The sequence below is a fragment of the Pinus tabuliformis genome, chromosome 5_1, assembly GCF_031772625.1.
Source record: "Pinus tabuliformis cultivar Carrire ecotype Pingquan chromosome 5_1, CPIR1, whole genome shotgun sequence".
NCBI classification, from domain to species: Eukaryota; Viridiplantae; Streptophyta; class Pinopsida; order Pinales; family Pinaceae; genus Pinus; species Pinus tabuliformis.
The window spans coordinates 51,107,009-51,127,696 of NC_142305.1; the positions used below are offsets into that span (position 1 = coordinate 51,107,009).

Consider the following 20,688-nt stretch of genomic DNA (forward strand, 5'->3'; position numbering starts at 1 on the left):
GCCATAGAGTTCCCCATCTCTGAAGTTTCCTTTTCATTTTGTCTAGCGTTAAGTCCCAGACTCCAGTCTTTGCTTTCCCTATGGTTACCGGCATTCCCAAATAACTGAAACAGTCCCAATCTAACTTGCAAGGGACACCAAAAATATTGGCAATATTATGTATCATTTGGGATGAAGCATTCCATCCATAAATACAACTCTTAAGGTAATTTATTTTACCTCCTGAATATCTCATGAACTTGTCAAGCAGGGACTTGAATCTTCTTGCAATAATGGTGGTCGCCCCCCCTAGCAGAAGGGTGTCATCTGCAAATTGAGAATGATTTATATTTTTAATGCCATCTTCAAACTTGATGCCCGTAATGAGGCCTGATTGCCTCTTTTGATCGAGGGCACAGCTAAATGATTCTGCCATGAGGATGAAGAGATAAGGGGATAAGGGGCAACCTTGCCTTAGTCCTCTTGAGGATTGGAAGGAAGGTCCAGGTCTTCCGTTGATGAGGGGGGCGATCCAAGGCCCATAAATGCAGCATCTTATGACATTAATAAGAAGAGGTGAGAAGCCCATCCTTTGGAGAACTGCAAATAAAAAGAATGCCTTACCCTGTCAAAGGCATTGACCAGATCTAGTTTTAGAATGAAGCCTTTCTCATTCCTTGCATGACTTGAGTGTATGGCCTCTTGGACTAAAAGAATAGAATCTGAAATTTGTCTGTTTGCCATAAAGCCTCCTTGGTTGTCTGAGATCAGCATCGGTAGAAGAGGTTTGAGCCGAGAGGCTATGATTTTAGTGAAGATTTTGTATGATGAGTTGCATAAGGATATGGGCCTGAAGCGAGAAAAAATGGATGGCCGGTTCCCCTTCAGAATGAGAGCCAAATGGGTAGAGTTTGTATATCCGCCTATTTTGCCTTTTTTTTGGATCCACTTGATGTATTTTATGAGGTCTTTCTTTATCAGCTCCTAGTAATCCCTGTAAAAGCTAATTGGGAACCCATCCGGACCAGGTGCCTTGTTGGGATGGAGGTTCCAGATTGCTTCAACGATTTCTTCCTCTTTTATTTCTGCTGTCAAATTTTTGTTTAGATCATCTGTGACCTTAGAATGCAAATGCTGTAACAAGTCATCATAAGATTCTTCCTCCTGTACTTCAGTTAAGAGGTCCTTGAAATGCTCTGTAGCTGCTTCTTTAATATCTACTTGTTCCACATGGTGTGTCCCTGTGCTGTCCAAGATGGCAATTATGGTGTTTCTGACTTGTCTTGCGGTGGCTTGCTTATGGAAGAATGACGTGTTCTTATCCCCACTTTCCAGCCATATTTGTCTTGATTTGGTGCGCCACTTTTCCTCCTCCTGCCTTTTAATTTTGCTCAGTTTATTGTACAACTCTTCTTCTTGAAATTTTTTACTGTGGCAGTAATCCTTTTGCTCGATTGTGCATTGGAGTTCAGCGATTTGAAGCTTTAACTCATGCTTTTCTTGTTCTGGCTCCTTGTAGTGCGATTTGGCCCATTGTCTAAGCGCTCTTTGCACATTTTTTAGTTTGCTCTCCCATATGTAGCCTGGGGAACCTTCAATATGCTGCCTCCAGGTGAGCTGAATGATATTTCGGGCAGCTTGTTGATCGCTCCAAATCTGATTATATTTAAAAGGCATCGGACCAAGGACGCAGTGGGTATTCAAGGCGAGGGTAATTGGATAGTGGTCTAAGGCAGCAAAAGGCAAAATGGTGGAATTAACAAATGAAAAGGTTGACAGGAGTGAAATATTAACCAAGAATCGATCCAGCCTCTCCATGATATTGTCGCTGCCCAGCCTTCGATTGCTCCATGTGAACTTGCGATTTTTTGGAGCTATGTCTATCAGATCACCAGTGTGCATTACATTTTCCATTTGATTCCTGAATGGGTCTGGCAGAAAGTTCCCCCCTCGCTTTTCATTTGCATGCAGGATTAAGTTGAAGTCGCCGCCTACTATGGTGTTGTTACTGTCTCCTTCCATGATGTGATTACTAAGAGTTTCCTAGCATTTTCCTTTATCCCTATAGTGATTGGGGACATATACATTGAAGATGACAATCTGTTGATTGGTGATATTATTTCTCAGGACTGTTTTTATCCAATGCTGATCGATTATCTCAGCTTCACTTTGCCAGTCATTTTGATTCCAGATGGTGGTAATTCCTCAAGAAGCTCCTCTTGCTTCGCATATGCTTCCTTTGTAATTTTTATACTTTCCAATGATTTTGCTGATTTCTGATTCTCTTTGCCTTGTTTCTTGAAGTAATATGATGGATGGTTTCTCCTGCACTATAAGGTCTGTTAGAGCATTGATTTTAGCGGGGTGGCCAAGTCCCCTGCTGTTCCAAGAGAGAATTTTGATCATTTCAAACCTATGTTTCGAGGAGGTGCTCTGCCTCCCTTGTCTTTGCTTGCTGCTTCTTGATCTTTTGTGGCCTGAATGTAAGATCCTATTGGATGCTATAGACCAAGGGCTATGTCTTTCTGCGCGTTCTCATCCCTATGATGCTTTGTAGTCTTTCTCCCCGGCTTCTTTTGTCCATCAAAGGAGGAACCCTGGTCCTTAGAGTTGCTACGGGTAATTCTAGGGGGGAGAGGTTCAATTAAGAGTGGAGGAAGGGCACTCATAGAATGAGGGGTTGAGGGCTGGTCAGGAGGGATCGAAGGGGAAGGGTCATCTTCAGGGAGGGAAAGAACATGGAAAGGGTTGGTGGATGGAGGAGAATGAAGGGGGTTTTCAAGTACAGGGGAATGAGATTGATGAGGAGAGGAAGGCTGGAGAGAAGCCAAGATTTCTTGTGAGCATATGTGAGGATTGTACTGAGAGTTGGCTAGCTGTGAGAGCTAAGGCTTTGTATAATTCCTATGTATTTCCACCATGTATGATAATACAATAGTGTGGGGTTTTTATCTAAGATTTCCCAAAAGTATTTTCATGTGTAAATTTGTGCCATTGATTCTTCTTCTTCTGGTTATATTTTTTAGCTCGATCTTTAAGCTTCCGCAAATTGATAGTAGAAGTAGGTTATAGTATTCTGATTTGATTTATATTACATTATCGGGTTAACCTATCACAGATTTTCTACATGGTATCAGAGCTTTGAATAGTATACTGAGAAGAGAATTCGAAGTTTGAAGTTTGGGGTTGTAGGTGCAAATCGAATTCATATCATACTTTAAGGTTGGCCAATGGCATTCTATGGATTGAGACTCAAGTATGCCGTGGGAGGTAGCTCGAATTACATAGCATGGAAAGATAGAATGGAGGATGTATTAGAAGACAATGGCTTGAAGGAATTCATTGATCAAGAAATCCCAAAGCCAGCTTCAACTAATGCACAAGAGTTGGCTGAGTAGAAGAAGTGTGTGGTGAAGGTGAGTCAAATCATCCTTGAGGGAGTTCGAGACTATATTGTCTCAAGTCTCCATGGGGAGGATACTCCATTTTCAATGTGAAAGACATTGAAGGACCTCTACCAGAACAGTAGCGACTAGAGGAAATTGGTGCTCAAGGATAAGCTTCAAAGAATCAAGATGGAGAAGGGTGATACCATTTCCACATATCTGAACAAGCTCACCACCTGTAGAGATGAGCTTGGCAGTGTGGGAATAACTACTGCTGATGATAATATGGTGAGCCTCGCTCTCCTTGGCCTTCCAAAGAGTTGGAATAGCTACCAAGACTCTGTGAATGGAAGGGAGAAACTGTCGGATTAGGAACGACTGTGGTCAAATCTTATGTAGGAGGAGATCAGGAGGAGCACATGAGATGGTTCTTCATCCAAGAATGATGATGAAGAAAATCTGGCCTTAGCAATGCAAGGAAAGGGAAGGGTAAGGCTTCCCATTTCAAATCGAATTCTTCTCATGGAGGGAAGAAGGGTGACATGTCTAAAGTAAGATGCTTTAATTGTCATAAGATGGGACATTATGTGACTAATTTCCCATTGAAGAAGTCCAAGAAGGGATCCTTGGAAGGATCGAAAGGTGAGGCATTAGCCTCTCAGTTCGAAATGGACTTTACCCTCATCGCGTGCATGGTGTCATCGACGATGGGTTGTGTCTAGTATCTTGACAGTGGAGCCTCATTCCACATGACCAGTGATAAAAATTTATTCAGTGCCTTGGAGGAGAAAGACCTCAAGATGCGCATAGAGATGGATGACGACGGAAGGTATAGTGTTTCAGGAGTGGGCACGATTGCTTTTCAAAGGGAGCATGGAGCTCTTCTCACCTTGACAAATGTGATGTATGTACCTGGACTGAAGAAGAACTTGGTATCGATTGCAATGTTGGAGGACAAAAGCTATGATGTTGTCTTCAGTAAAGGAAAGGCGTTCCTAAGACACATAGCCACGGGTCAGACCAAGAGGATAGGGATTCAGGTGAAGAATCTCTATAAACTAGAGGTAGATGATTGTGAAACATTGAGTATGAAAGCAGAATTGGTTCAAAGCCAAGACATTGGCGAGTTGTGGCATAGGCGGTTGGGGCATTTGTATCATGGGGCTTTGAAGATAATGCAACAGATATCTACAGGACTTCCCAAAGGTAAACTTGAGCAAGTTGACACATGCAAAGGTTGTACCTTGGGAAAGTACACCAAGTCTTCGTTTCATGACCGAGACAGTTGAGTAGAGGCTATCTTAGAGAGAGTTCATACTGGTTTGTGTGGACCATTCTCAACGGAATACTCAACGAAGCAAAGGTATTATTTGATTTTCATTGACGACTATTCTCATAAATGCTGGATTTATTTCATGCAGAAGAAGGACCAAACTTTCACAAAGTTTTGTGAGTTCAAAGTTTTGGTCAAGAAAGAGTCAGGGAAGAAGATCAAGGCCTTGAGAAGTGACAACAGTGGAGAATATGTCTCTCAAGAGTTTAAGGAATCCTGTGCAGCGGAATGAATTAAATGAGAGTTGACGGCACCTCATAACCCACAGCAGAATGGGGTGGCCAAGAGGAAGAACAGAACTATTGTAGGGGTAGCACGGGCAATGTTGCATGACCAAGGCCTACCACTTCCCTTTTCGGTTGAGGCATGCAACACAACGGTCTATTTGGAGAATAGAAGCCTGCATCGCATACTTAGGATGAAGACACCAGATGAAGCTTTCTCTGGTAAGAGACCAGATGTGGGTCACTTCAGGATATTTGGCTCACCGGTATATTGCCATGTGACAAAGGATGCATGGAAGAAGCTTGAGTCGATAGCAGAGTTTGGGATATTTGTGGGGTACACTGATACATGTCACAACTATCGGGTGTACTTACCTACTAGTCGGAGGACAGTGGTTTGCAGAGATCTCATTGATGAGCACAAGGTCATGCGAGTTTCCATTGAGAGGGAGCTCTAACTACAGGCTGTGGAGGAACTATTGATTCCTAAGGAGGAGGAGCCTCAGATTGATGCAGAGCAGCCACATGCAGAGGTTCTAGGAGTGGAGACATCCACTCAAGGAGAGTCTTCCAGAGATGGACGGAAGCGCACAAGAGAAGCTGATAGATTGTTGGAGGACGCAAGAGAGAATGTGGGAGCACCATCTTCTCAGCCCAGACAGAGGAGGTCACCTGAGAGGTACACAGGATACATGGCCCTTGCTGGGGAATGTGTTGAGACTGAGCCATCTTCCTTTGAGGATGATGTGCAGCAGCTGATTTGGGTTGATGCTATGGTGGAGGAGTATGACTCCATAGTTTGTAACAGTGTTTGGGACGTGGTTCCGAGACCGGAGAACAAGTCAGTTGTTAGTTCCCATTAGCTTTACAAGGTAAAGCAAGCTGCTGATGGTAGTGGGGAGAAGCATAAGGCAAGATTTGTTGCCCGTGGCTTTTCACAGGTTGAGGGGATTGACTATGATGAGACTTTTTCTCCTGTCGCAAGTACTCATCTATCAGATCTATGTTGGCACTATCATCATATATGGGTTGGAAGATCCATCAGATGGATGTGAAGACTGCATTCCTCAATGGCCAGATTGAGGAAGAGGTGTACATAGAGCAGCCAGAATGTTTTGAGACCTTCGATCATGATTCGCATGTGTGTCGACTCAAGAGAGTGTTGTACGAGCTGAAGCAAGCACCTCGTGCTTGGTACACTAGGATAAACAACTGCTTCACCGGGTTGGGCTTTACAAAAAGTGAAGCAGATGTGAACCTGTACCACATCGTGGTGAAAGGTAAGTTGTTGATCATCATACTTTATGTTGATGATCTCATATTGACTGGTGATGATCAGTTGATTGTGTCTTTCAAGGAGGACCTTGCAAGAGAATTCAAGATGAAAGACATGGGTCTCATGCATTACTTCCTTGGCATGGAAGTGTGGCAGAAGGATGGGGAGTTGTTTGTGTCTCCGGGCAAGTATGCCAACGAGATACTCAGGAGATTCCACATGGAGAAGTGCAAGCCCATGTAGACTCCTCTAGCAGGTAACTAGAGGAGGGAGGTTGCTACTTCAAGAGAAGTGGTAGAGACTACTATGTACAGGCAGCTTGTGGGTTCACTGATGTACTTAATGAACACATCACTAGATTTCTGCTATGTGGTGAACCAGCTGAGTCAAGCGATGGTTCAGCCTACCAATATGTTTTGGAAGGCGGAAAATCATGTATTGAGATACCTCAGATGCACATCTCAGTATGAATTATGGTACAGATGGACATAGGGAGTGAAGTTACAGGGCTTCATTGATGCAGATTGGGCAGGGAGTCCATTAGATCGAAAGAGCACATCAGGAGGGATTTTCAACCTTGGGTCAGCGACAGTTTCTTGCTATACCAAGAAACAGAGGTCAGTTGCACTTAGCTCGGCAGAGGCAGAATACATGGTTGCAAGTCAGGCAACATGTGATGCCATCTGGATGTGGAAAATCCTAGTTGGTTTGTTTGATCAGAGGATGGATCCAACTGTGATCTATTGTGATAATCAGAGTTGTATTAAACTCTCTGAGAATCCAGTATTTCTTCATAGGTCCAAGCACATTGACATCCGGTATCATCATCTCAGAGACTGTGTAGCGAGGAGGATCATTTTGCTGCAGTATATTTCGACAGAGGAGCAAGATGTTGACATTTTGACAAAGGCATTGTTAAAGTGTAAATTCAAGTTCCATAGAGACAGGATCGGGGTGGCAGATAATCCCTTTCTTGTTGAGAGGGAGTGTTGAAATATGGAAACAAGAATATTCCAGATGCTATGTGATTCGTTCTCCACATTTCACTAGTTTCAATCCCACTTCTTCACCCCTGTGAGCATCACCCGATGCAATGAGTGCTAAGTGAACTATTCAAAAATCATGAGAAATTAGTCAGTTACGACTACCTCTCATGGAAATGGTCATACGTTTGAATGACTTACTTAACGCAGTTGAATCCCAAAAATGATATCTAATATAATGCACTGCGTAAATCCCCCATACTTAAATTCAAAAAGAGTCAAGGGATCTCTACTTGAATGGTTCATGAGGCACAATACTTGCTAAGGTTTTGCAAATGGGGTAGCAAGCTAAGTGGGCTTGATTGTGGGGAAAAACTCCACAGTTAAGCGCGCTTGAGCCACAGGAGTTCTGGGATGGGTGACCTCCTGGGAAGTCCTGGTTACCGGGTGCAAGCCCCGGAAGTGATGATTGATGCTATGTGATTCGTTCTCCACATTTCACTAGTTTCAATCCCACTTCTTCACCCCTGTGAGCATCACCCGATGCAATGAGTGCTAAGTGAACTATTCAAAAATCATGAGAAATTAGTCAGTTACGACTACCTCTCATGGAAATGGTCATACGTTTGAATGACTTACTTAACGCAGTTGAATCCCAAAAATGATATCTAATATAATGCACTGCGTAAATCCCCCATACTTAAATTCAAAAAGAGTGAAGGGATCTCTACTTGAATGGTTCATGAGGCACAATACTTGCTAAGGTTTTGCAAATGGGGTAGCAAGCTAAGTGGGCTTGATTGTGGGGAAAAACTCCACAGTTAAGCGCGCTTGAGCCAGAGGAGTTCTGGGATGGGTGACCTCCTGGGAAGTCCTGGTTACCGGGTGCAAGCCCCGGAAGTGATGATTGATGCTATGTGATTCGTTCTCCACATTTCACTAGTTTCAATCCCACTTCTTCACCCCTGTGAGCATCACCCGATGCAATGAGTGCTAAGTGGACTATTCAAAAATCATGAGAAATTAGTCAGTTACGACTACCTCTCATGGAAATGGTCATACGTTTGAATGACTTACTTAACGCAGTTGAATCCCAAAAATGATATCTAATATAATGCACTGCGTAAATCCCCCATACTTAAATTCAAAAAGAGTCAAGGGATCTCTACTTGAATGGTTCATGAGGCACAATACTTGCTAAGGTTTTGCAAATGGGGTAGCAAGCTAAGTGGGCTTGATTGTGGGGAAAAACTCCACAGTTAAGCGCGCTTGAGCCACAGGAGTTCTGGGATGGGTGACCTCCTGGGAAGTCCTGGTTACCGGGTGCAAGCCCCGGAAGTGATGATTGATGCTATGTGATTCGTTCTCCACATTTCACTAGTTTCAATCCCACTTCTTCACCCCTGTGAGCATCACCCGATGCAATGAGTACTAAGTGAACTATTCAAAAATCATGAGAAATTAGTCAGTTACGACTACCTCTCATGGAAATGGTCATACGTTTGAATGACTTACTTAACGCAGTTGAATCCCAAAAATGATATCTAAAAGAATATTCCAATTTAATTTGTCCTTGAATTAAATTGTGAATTAAAATCGAATTTGATCTTAATAGCTACTTGGAAATAATTAATTAATTTATTTTAAATTAATTAGTTGGAGAAATTCAAGTTAGAAGTCTTTTTGAAGTCATGCAAGAGTTATCCCTTAAATTAAGGAGATAAGATTGAGTTATATTTGAGCTGTAATTAGTTAACTGATTTTACTGAGTTAATTCCAGTTAAATTAGTTCCAAACTATTTGAGGAACTAATAGTGAGTTAACAGTCAGTTGATGCATTAATGCACTCAACTAGTGCTACTCCAGTAAACTGAAGATTCCCTCATCAGAAACTCATGCATGTCTATTCTAAGAAAGATCCAGTTGAGATTAATGTTTAAGGACAATGTACTATCAGTTGCATGTGTTTTCTCATGGAGAAAACTCATGCATGCGGTCAAGGATTCATCCTTGAGGATTGTGCAGTTTTGAAGGCTTGATTTTCTACTTGGTAATAGGCTAATCATCCACAAGGAAAAACGCAAGGAAATAGGAGCTTAGAGGATAGAGAAGAAGGTTGGAGAGAAGCCAAGATTGCCTGTGATCATCTGTGAGGATTGTATTGAGAGCTGGGTAGCTGTGAGAGCTAAGGCTATTTATAATTCCTATGTAATTCCACCATGTATGATAATACAATAGTGTGGGGTGTTTATCTGAGACTTTCCCTAAAGTATTTTCATGTTTATTGTGCCATTGATTCTTCTTCTTCTGGTTATATTATTCAGCTCGATCTTTAAACTTCCGCAAATTGATAGTAGACATAGGTTATAGTATTCTGCTTTGATTTATATTGCATTATCGGGTTAACCTATCACAGATTTTCTACAGTATTCTGAGTGAGAAGAGAGAGGAGATTGAGCGAGAGAGAAGAGGGAATTACAATAGATCTACTATAGATTGAATCTCTTAAGTTTTCTAGATAATATAAAAGGAAGAACTGACCGTTTCTCCGTAGACGTAGCCCAAATTGGGTGAACTACGTATATCTGTGTCTCTCTTGTTTTATGTGTTTTATGTGTTTATATTTCTGCAATATTTTATGTGTTCCATTGCTCTGTAATATATAATTTTCTAACAATAATTTTCTTCTCGGTTGAATCACCCCTTCACTTCCTCATATTGAATATTCATAGATATAATTTATTTTTCCCCTAGTCTCAATTACCTAATATTCCATGTCTACTAGCTTCAACAATGGAAACTTCTTCACTTTGTTCAATTTTAAAAATATATTATCAAATTGGCTTTAATTTCTCACCTCCAGTCATTGTGGTTTCTTTCTCTTCTCTATTATATGCACAAATTGTTGAAATTGAGAATGTTGTTACTACTTCCCAGCTAAGAATGTTGTTCCTATTCATCGTCATCCTATAGGAATTCATGGGTTAATTACCTCCTTAACCCAACACCATCATTTTTTTTTTGCAATTCCTTGAAATGAATTTTATCAATATCATGATCAATTAACTTCATCCATGGATTGGAAATATTTTCTTCTTAGTAGGCATCATCCTCATTTAGACTTCATAGTGATCCTTATCATGTTTTTATATGAAATATTTTTGTAACTCCACGTCCATTTTCCACCAGTGACCCAAAATATTTCTATTATGCTCTGAGATAGGCTAGTTCCTCTTGTTGATTACTTACACTCATTTGTGAAACTTCTACCCACTCATTTTTTTAATGTTTATCTAGTACTCTTTTCTATTCATCTCCTCATTTTACATTGGTCATAGTTATGAAGGCTACCATTTGTTAGCTTCATTATAAAACTTACAAGTTATTCCTTTGCCTTTATTCGGTAGGGTAACTTTATCAAATCTACATTGGTAATATTGGAAATCAACTTAGAAACTTTACTTCCTTTCTTAAAATTGTTCTCTTTATACTTAATATTCCATCATCTCATTCTAATAATATATTTATTGTCCTTCCAACTTTGTTGCATACCATCTTAAATTATTTTTCCTTCTAGTTTCAACTTCATTTGACATGTATTTTTAGTGAATTGTACCATTATTCTCTAAATTTGACCTCTTATAATTTCTTCACATCTTGCATTAATAACTAATGTCTTCAACGAGCTGAGCATATTATATGATTACATATTACTTCATATCTAATGGCCTTGTCTTAATGTCAATAGTTAGGATTTTATTACCATTCTTTCTTTTTCAAGAGGCTACATCCTTGGAGTAAAGTCAACCAATAAGCTATCCATTATTTCCACAAAGAAACCCATATACACACAAAAAACTATTTTTTCACATTACATTCATTCACAAATATGATACAAATATATAATTGGATTGAGATCCAACATAAGCTAAACATGAATAAAGAGGTTAAGATATTATCTCAACAGAAACCCAAACCAACTGTAAATTTACCACGTAAGCATTATTTACAAGTTCCTCCCTTAATGTTTACATGTCAAAATTAAACACAAATTACAATATAGAAGATACATATTACAACAAGAAAACTGATCTATGTGAGGCTAGTCTTCCTCGACACTTATCCCCACTCTAAAGTCTCCTCGGTAACGCTTTTTTCGCCACCACAATCTTCCATCTTTCCATTCAACTCATTTAAGACATAACCGCCTCTGACCATCTTCGATAAACTTTCTATAATTGATGTTTCTAGATCTTCGGAAGGAAAATCTTGATACTGGACCACCCTATGGACAAAATCCCACCTATTAAAATGTAACAAACTACTTTTTCGTAGTGTATAGGTGAGTTGTCTGATTATTGGGCATGTTCAACAGTTAATTATGCAACTGACCTTTCTACATATAAGAATCTCATGAATTGTAATATTCCTAACCCAGAATATTCCTCAAACCCCAGCAAAAACTCCAACCAAATATGTGCAAATGGTATAATAACCCAGAAAAATAATGGTAGAACAGCATATAATAATGTAAACCGGAAATATAAGCAGATACACAAGAAATGCAGTGAGAAATGCTAAGCCATTTTATTATACTGAACAATAAATGAGTACAAGAGGTGACTAGACAGATGGCACCTTGACTTGCACAAGGCAAGTGAAGAAATACTCTCAGAATGACAAGAATGGCCTCTCTGCGTGGATGAAGTTGCTGCTGCTAGAAAAAAAAATGATGATTTGGGGCTGCTCCCCTCCTCAAAAAAAGCTGAAACTTTGGATTCGGGCTCTACTCAAGAAACCCAGAAAAACCCAAAAATCTTTCCTGGAATGGCCTCACATTGATTTGCGTCCCAGCTACTAGAAAACTGTCGTGTTGCTGTTGCTGGAAATCCAATGAGGATTTGGGGCTGCTCCCCTCCTCAGAAAAGGCTGAAACTCTGGAATCGGACTCTACTAAAAAAAACCCAGAAATCTTTTCTGAAATGGCCGACCCCCGAAAATCACCCCTTTGGGGTTCTACGCAGTTCCTCAAAGACGCTGATGAAACTGTTGCTGAAATGCTGATGAAACTGCTGCTGAGATGCTGATGAATCTACTACTGGAATGCCAATGGAAATACCTTGCCCGAGCAGGCACTTGAAGTCCCCCGAGGCCAAGGGTGAGATCTCCAAACGGAGACACTCAATGCACTAAACAGTGCCGCAAACTAGCTAAACAGCCAGTGTGCTCTAAGTCGAAATGACTATTGTTAGCTCTGCTACATGTTGCTGATTTTCCAGGAGGAGGAAAAAGCTTGGCCCTAGGTTGCTGGCTCAGAGATGGTCTACAGTGGTTATCCTCGCCTTTCCCTTTTTCCCCGCTTACTTCCTTTCACCTTGCTATCTCTGTTTTTCTTCCTAAACCTCTCCATTCCTCGCTACCTCTTCATTCTCTTTGTTCTCCCTTAACCCCATTATTTCTGTTTTCCTCTATAATCCTTTATAAATCCTGTATAAATCCTTTTTCCCTCGGGTCCCGGGCGCAAAGTTAGACCCATAAGACCGTGGTCATATAACCGTGCGCATATGAAGAAAGCGTTACCAGTGAGGCCCTCCCCTATCACATCAATCAATAAACATGTGCCTTTAAGCCTTCGTCGTCCGATCGTTTGCCGCACGATCTGATGGCATTCGCTCCTCCCGCTGCCGAAACCTGCCCGTGCGTTAACTCGCGATCGCGGCAGTTTTCCACCTGTCCCATCGTCCATGTGTCAACTGCCTATTGTGATCGGTCGGCTATGTACGTATACCACTCACCTCCGCTAAGCGGTGCAGGGAATACCGCCCACCACTAAAACCGTCATCCCTGCAGATTATCCCCCGCGCATCTTCCGCTCCCGATCACCGTCGAATCTGCCCATATAAGATTCGACAGCCCACGTTTCTCCATTCACGCCTTCTCCCGATACTCCCTATCAAATGATCTCCGTCGTCCATATATGTGATCCGACGGTTCATAGTCGCTCTGCCCCGCATCTTCCCATCGCCTCCCGCCATGAGATCTCAGCCATCCGTCAGTTCCATCCAATGGCTAACATTTATTCCCAGCCCTTCGTTCATTTTCCATGCAGTTTTCGTGTGTTTGGCCTATACCATGCTTCCAAGGGACGAAGGATAACAGCGATCAGCTACCCACCAGTGCTCTGCGCAGTTAATATTCAACTACCTCATTCAAAAGACAGCACGGTCAAGGAAGGAAAGTACAGCCTCGAGCAATTAAATGCTTGCAGCAGTTATGGAAATTTATTCATACAACACTCCACCTGCTCGAGGAGTACACCTAAGTACCAGAGAATGTCAAATTTTGTTCATGAAAGCAGCAGATTGTATCAGAGACCCATATCAAACAGTTAATGTGGTTGGTGGTCCATTATGACCCCTCCACGCATAAGATAGCAGATATTTTTGTAATCAACCTCCATATATACCGAGAAACAAGATGTAATGAGGGTTGATGGATATTGTTTTGATGTAAGGTTCAACTTTTGGAGACTGTAACTACTGTGATACCTGCAGCATCTAGTCTTCATTTTCAGCTAATACAAGCTTCTTTTGCTGTTAATTGCTCACTTTCCACTTCTTCTTTGTTCCAGGTTGTGCCTGTTATGCATTTTTCATGTGCTCTTGATGTTTAGCATTAGAGGGGCTGTCATCCCACCTCTGTGTTAAAATCTAGTATGTATCATTGAGTGTGTATGCAGGTTTATGTTATTTTAATGCCAGAGAGCTATCATCCTGTCTGTGCATTAGGAAATAGATTTACAGACCTTTTAACTGGTTGCAGCCAGCCATCACAGGGTCCTGTGCATCTGCTAGTGTGGTCAGTATTCTCCATCTTCACCTGTTCCTCAAACTGTGAGTAATTGGTGGTCTAAAGCCTTGTAGTCTGGGGGTGTTCACCCATGTTTGGGGTTAAGCATAGTAGAAGTGGTTATCTAGCTTGAATATGCATCATTCCTTCCATTCATCCACCATTTTCCAACATTTTTGTTGAGTTTGTAATGTCCCGAACATCTCTGATATACAACCTAGGAGAGTTTCTTTGGGTGATAACAACTATCACAAATGCTCATAACCAGAATGATCCAAAATGAGGGGGATCCTCTCTATTTTATAACCTTTGCCTCTCACAATCCCTAGGCTCACCTCCTCCTGCATGATTCCCCTCTCGCCATGTGTTCTTCCCTCCTGCACATTCCCTCCATGTGTCTGTGTGGGCCCCATTTGGCCCCCTTGGCTCCTCCTTAAATCACAACGTTGTGCTACTAAGAAGTGACTTTTTATTCTTAAAGTGAGTTATGTCCCCCGTCCTCACTTTTTTATTTATAAATAACTATAGAAGGCCAAAATTGGGCAAAATCATAATATTCCAATTAGCCATGGCTAATTAGGAATATTACAGTCCCCCCTGGCAAAATGTTGCTTGTCCTCAAGCAACTGAAGTGATGGATGTTGCAAGATCTTCTCACTCTCCCAAGTGGCATCCTCATCCAGCAAATTCTTCCACCTCAATAAGAATTCCTAGACCGTCCTGCTCCATAGTTGCCTCTCCTTGGTATCAATGATAGCCTCCGGCTGCAATACCAAATGGCCCTAATCATCCATGGGTGGTAGCTCAGCTATCACTGTCACCTGCTCCCCCAATGCCTTTTTCAGACATGATACATGGAAAACGTTATGAATCTTGGTGCCTTGGGGCAACTCCAACTCATATGAAACCTGTCCAACCCTGCATATCACCTTATATGGCCCATAAAAGTGAGGGTTAAGCTCAATGTTACCAGACTCGGAATCGGCAATAAATCGGCGAGGCAAAAGAGCGAAAAGTTTTAATCGGATCGGCAAAAAATCGAGAATACTTATGAAAAATAGTTCCAGCAATTTTTCTGAGATCTTATGAAAAATACTTATGATAGTATTGGCCTATAGTATTGTAACAAAATATATTTACACATTAAAAATCTCTATAATAAAGTAAAACTGAAACTCCATGATTAAAAATTTTGTTGTAATTTTTTAATTTTAACCCATATAGATATATAATAAAATAAGTTAGAGTTATCCTAGATTAATGGTTATCTTTACTAACTATTTCATTTGATTTGTATGATTGACGCTAGTGATTTGACCTTAAAAACAATAAATTAAATAAAGTAAAAGCTAGTATCTTCTATGTGGAGGCGAGCGAAATGGGATGTAAGTCGGAATCTGTGTGGTCGAGGTTCAAAGGGCGTTTAAAATAGAAAAACGAAAACCAGTCTTCCAAGCCAGTCGCTTTGTCAAATTACGCTGTCCAGATTTCTCCTGTTTGCCTTATCAGCGGGAAATCGAATGCTTTGGTGAATATTGTGTCGATTTCTCGAGACGGAGAATTCGTTCCTGTAATTCTGTCACCAGTTGGGAAAGCAATGTCCAATGAGAGGCAGCCCACCAAGCAGAAGACTCAATTGAGATTCGATGTAGCAGAGATTGAGGCCAAGTCACGGGATCCCAATATTTCAGTGAAGTCAAGCAATGGACCGAAGGTTTCACAAGACCCTCTCCAAAGAAGTCATACAAAAGATACCAAAATGCTGGTAATCGAGCAGACGAAAGCACAAGATCGGATCCTGCAGAAAAAGGAAGTAGCAGACTCGACTCCGGAATCTCGCGGCTTCTACGATGGGTTTCCAATTTCGTTACAGTTATACAGATGATGAGCAATGGTAAAGAACAACCGCTAACTCAATCTGCTCCTTCTGCTTTCCACGACCATTGCAACCTGGAGAAAAAAGAAAACGCGGAATCGGCAAAATCAAAATAATCGTCGTACTCGCGAGTACGCGGATTTGACTCGCCGAGATTCGACTCGGATCTTTTCACCGCCGACCCGAGTATGACTCGCGATTAATCGCCAAAATTGGCGATTCCTGTTTCACTGGTTAAGCTTCTCAGCCTCCTTCTGCTTTAGTGATGACTATCGGTATGGTTGTAACCATAGGTCAACCATGTCCCCTACCTCGAACTATCTCTCCACCCAACCCTTGTCGGCATACAACTTCTGCTGGTTTTGTGTTGTAGCCATGTTATCCTTGAGAGCTCGGAGAATATCCTGACTCTCTTGGATCCATATCTTGGCTCTAGGAGCCTTGCTATCACCAAATATCACATCAGCAAAAGATAAAGGATGATACCCATATAAAGCATAGAATGGTGACATACCAACGGACATGTGATGTGAAGTATTGTAGTAGTACTCCCCTAGATGCAGCCACCTCAACCATGCTCGCTGCTGCCCACTGACATAGTTACGCAAGTAGCCCTCTAGCCACTTGTTAACTATCTCTGTCTGCCCATCCGTCTGTGGGTGATAACTGGTACTCGATGTCAACTCCGTCCCCACCAATCAGAAAAGCTCCTGCCAAAACCCGCCCATGAGATGGCTGTCCCTGTCACTGACGATGGTCTTAGGAAGACCATGTAACCTGAAGATCTCCCTAAAGAACAGCTCAGCCACCTGTGCTGCTGTATAGTGTGCGGATATGGCAAAGAAATGTGCATACTTCGTCAGTCGATCAACGATGACAAAGCTGCAATCCTTGCCCTACACCATGGGCAACCCTGTGATGAAATCCATCGAAATACTCTCCCATTTCCTATCCGAAATGGGAAGAGGCTGTAATAATCCTGCGGGATGGCTCATCTCTCCCTTGTTCCTCTAGCAAACATCGCACTCCTGGATGTGTTGGAGTACGTCCTCCTTGAGGCCCTTCGATGAGAACCTCTCCCTAATGGCCCTGTAGGTTTTGGTAAAACCCTGATGTCCTGCCAATGGGGAATCATGTGATGCATGGAGTATCTTCTTCTTGAGCTGAGACCCCTCAGCCAAAAAGATCCGGTCCCTGTAGTAGATGATCTCATCGACCACCCTGTACCTATCATCTGCCACCTGCCCATCCAGAACCTCACATGCAAACCTATCCTTGGAGTACTCTATTAAGAGTCGAGCCCTCCAATCTGTATCCAAGCTTATAAGAGACAACGTGGCTGGTCTACGTGAAAGGGCATCTGCTACCACGTTGTTCCTACCTTTGACATACTCAATGTCAAAGTCATATGCTTGGATCTTACTGATCCACTTCTGTTGCCTCTCTTGTAGCTGCTTCTGCTCCAAAAAGAACTTGAGGCTGTTGTGATCAGTCCTCACCCTAAACCTGTTGCCTACCAAATACTGTCGGTACTTAGCCAATGCATGCCTGATGGCTAGCATATCCTTGTCATATATGGAATACAACTCTTGTGCGGAAGGAGCTTCCGGCTCTCAAATGCTATCGGGTGACCTCCCTGCATCAATACTGCGTCGATCCCCTCTCCCGACACATCACACTCCAAGACAAATGGCTGCGTAAAATCTGGCAACGCAAGCACTAGGCAACTGCTCATAACCTCCTTAAGCTTGTTAAAGGCTCGCTGCACTGTATCTGACCAACTGAATGCCCCCTTCTTCGTCAAATCTGTCAGGGGTGCAACAAGCTATGAGAAACCTTTGACAAACTTCCGGTAATAAGTACAAATGCCAATGAATCCTAGAAGTTCCATCACGTTTCCCAGCTCCGGCCATTCCCTAATGGCCCTGATCTTCTCCTCATGGACCCTCACTCCATCCACCCCTATGATGTGTCCCAGATACAACATCTCCGTCAACCCAAACTCACACTTGGAGAGTTTGGCATAGAACTGCTACTCCTGTAAGATACGCAGTACTGTCTCAATGTGCTGGAGATGATCCTCCCAAGTCTTGCTGTAAATGAGAATATCATCGAAGAATACCAACACAAACTTCCTCAAATGACTACGGAAGGTGTGATTCATGCAGGACTGAAATGTAGCTAGGGTGTTGGTTAGCCCAAAAGGCATCACCAAGAACTCAAAGTGCCCATAGTGACACCTGAAGGCAGTCTTGGGAATATCCTGATCCCTCACGCGAATCTGATGGTACCCAGATCTCAAATCAATCTTTGAGAAGAATCATGCTCCCCTCAACTCGTCCATAAACTCATCGATCCTAGGTATAGGGTACCTGTTCTTCAGGGTCTTCTTGTTCAGGGCCCTGTAGTCGATGCACATCCTCAATGTACCGTCCTTCTTCTTCACCAACACCACAGAAGAAGCAAAAGGACTCGTGCTCGGTCGAATGTGCCCAAGAGCTAGCAACTCCTGGATAGCCCGCTCGATCTCGTCCCAATAGGCCTTGGGGTGCCTATAGGGGGTGGTGATCACTGCTTGGATGCCCTGCTCAAGCTCGATAGTGTGCTCAAACCCCTAGTCCAGTGGCTTTCCTGGCAGAATCTCCCCAAACACTATGGCATACCGGTCAAGGATGGACTGTATCTCTAGATGTACCGTCCGCCCTGTAGTCCCTGCCTCTGATGCACGCAGCTCTACTGCCCACTCTATGTCTCCCTTTCGGAAGACTGTCTCCATCCGATGAGCCAAAACATTCTGAGGCAGATATGTGCGATGTCCCCGTATCTTCTCATGCCTCCCTCTCTTCTCATCATCCCACTCCATCTCCAGGGTCTTCCAATCTGTCGTGACCTTCCCTAGAGTGATGAGCCACTGAACACCCAGTATCATGTTGGTGTCTGGAATATCGACCACGAAAAAGTGGTCAGTCAATGTGTAGGTGCCCATTGTCACTGATAGCTCTGGAACATAACGAGCACACATCATAGTCTGATCTCCTGGGACCAATACTGAAAACCCATCAAAGCTCTCTGTCTGTATACCTCTTTGCTCAACCATCTGGGCATCGATGAAGTTGTGGGTTGCCCCACTATCAACCAAAACTGATACGCATTGTCCCTCGTACGCATAGCGTCAGATACTTGGGAACTCCCCGCAACGCTGTAAGGGCCCCTCCGGTGGGTGCAAAAGATGCACCACCTGCTGTTGGTGGTGGAGGTGGCAAAGGTCCCTGTATGGCATGGCTATCTCCTGCCTCCACATCATCCTCATCATCCTCTTCTCCACTTCTCTTGGAGAAGACCTCAATAAAATGTGCTTTACCAGCAGCACATCTATGTCCTGGTGCCCATGGCTCCTGACAAGTGAAGCACAACCGCTTCTTCTTCAACTCCCTCCTGGCATCATCGTCAAACTGTACTTGTCTTGGATTCCCCTTTGGAGGTGGAATCCTCACATCCTTCCCCTTAGACTGGAAAGTCTGTCTCTAGGGGTAGGGTGTCCGGGTCCTGGGTAAGACATCCTGTAAGTCCTGGGTCCTGCTGATAGCATCTTGGAGCGTAGCTGGTCTAGTGGATCGGACTAGACCCCGTAGTGGCTCTGCTAACCCCTCAACATACATATAGACCCTCCGTGCCGTGGATAGGTCTGGCACCATCATAGAGACCCTCAAGAAATCTGCAATGTAGGTCTCTGGGCTCCCTGTCTGTTTGAGCCTTGTCAGCTCAACAAAATGCTGCTCTGGATCCCTCCGATCAAATCGCTCCATCAGTATCCTGGTAAACTCGGCATATGTTGTCGTTGTGGAGTGCCCTAGTGTAACCATCCCATGGAACCACCAATCCTGGGGCTCACCATCCAAATGCAATGTTGCCACCTTGATGGCCTCTATATCCGACATCTGTTTAAGCTAGAAATAAATGTCTAGCTTCTCCACCCAAGACTTTGCCGAACTGTTCGATGAACCATCAAACGTAGGCAAGTGGATTCTACTCGCTGCACGGTGGGTGTCACCATCAGGTAATGCCGGTACCCTCTGTGATGGTCGCGGGGTCTACTATGCCACTGGAGCTGAACAAAATCTCTGAATGAGAGGGCTTCCCTGAACTCCTGGCCATAGGCCTGGTACTCTGCAAAATAATCGCCCATATGTCTAGGCTTTGCCCCCTGCTGGGCTATGGCCCCCGTGTCTGCTCCTAAAAAGGTGGGCATGGTAGAGCGTGTAGGGGCATGTGAGGTCCCCTGTTGCGTAGTATCACGCTGCTCTGGCAAGTGATGGGATGCACCTAATCCCTCACCGATCTGAAAAACTCGTGGGCTCTCCTGCTGTCTAGCCTCTACTACCATGAATCTCTACCCCATCACCTCAATCTACCTCGACAGATCCTGCACTGATTTGAGGAGCATATCCGAAAATCTCTTCCCATCCTCGTCTGCCATCTGCTCTGCATCCACTACTGGCTCTCTCTGTTTTGCGTCTACCACAGGTTCCTCTTGTTCTGCGTCTGCCACAGGAACACAATCTCCCTCTCCATAGGTATTCTCCAACCTACGCCCAGTGTCTCTGTATCTCTGAACTCTGTAGCAGATATAGGGTTTTTCCCCCGATGTCATAGATTTCTAGCTCCACAGTCTGAGCCAGATCTATGCTCTGATACCACTGTAATATTCCTAACCCAGAATATGCCTCAAACCCCAGCAAAAACTCCAACCAAATATGTGCAAATGATATAATAACCCAGAAA

General features: G+C 43.1%; 1 protein-coding gene across 1 annotated transcript; it reads right to left on the bottom strand.

The window, feature by feature from the left end:
* Window positions 1-963: 963 nt before the first annotated feature.
* On the bottom strand, window positions 964-2,001 carry LOC149163408 (uncharacterized). The gene has a single exon (XM_089429116.1). The coding sequence runs from the start codon at window positions 1,999-2,001 to the stop codon at window positions 964-966; it is 1,038 nt and encodes a 345-aa protein (XP_089285242.1).
* Window positions 2,002-20,688: the final 18,687 nt, after the last annotated feature.

Excerpts from the sequence above, each read along its gene's own strand:
- LOC149163408 (XM_089429116.1), bottom strand. The coding sequence starts at position 2,001 with ATGGAAGGAGACAGTAACAACACCATAGTAGGCGGCGACTTCAACTTA.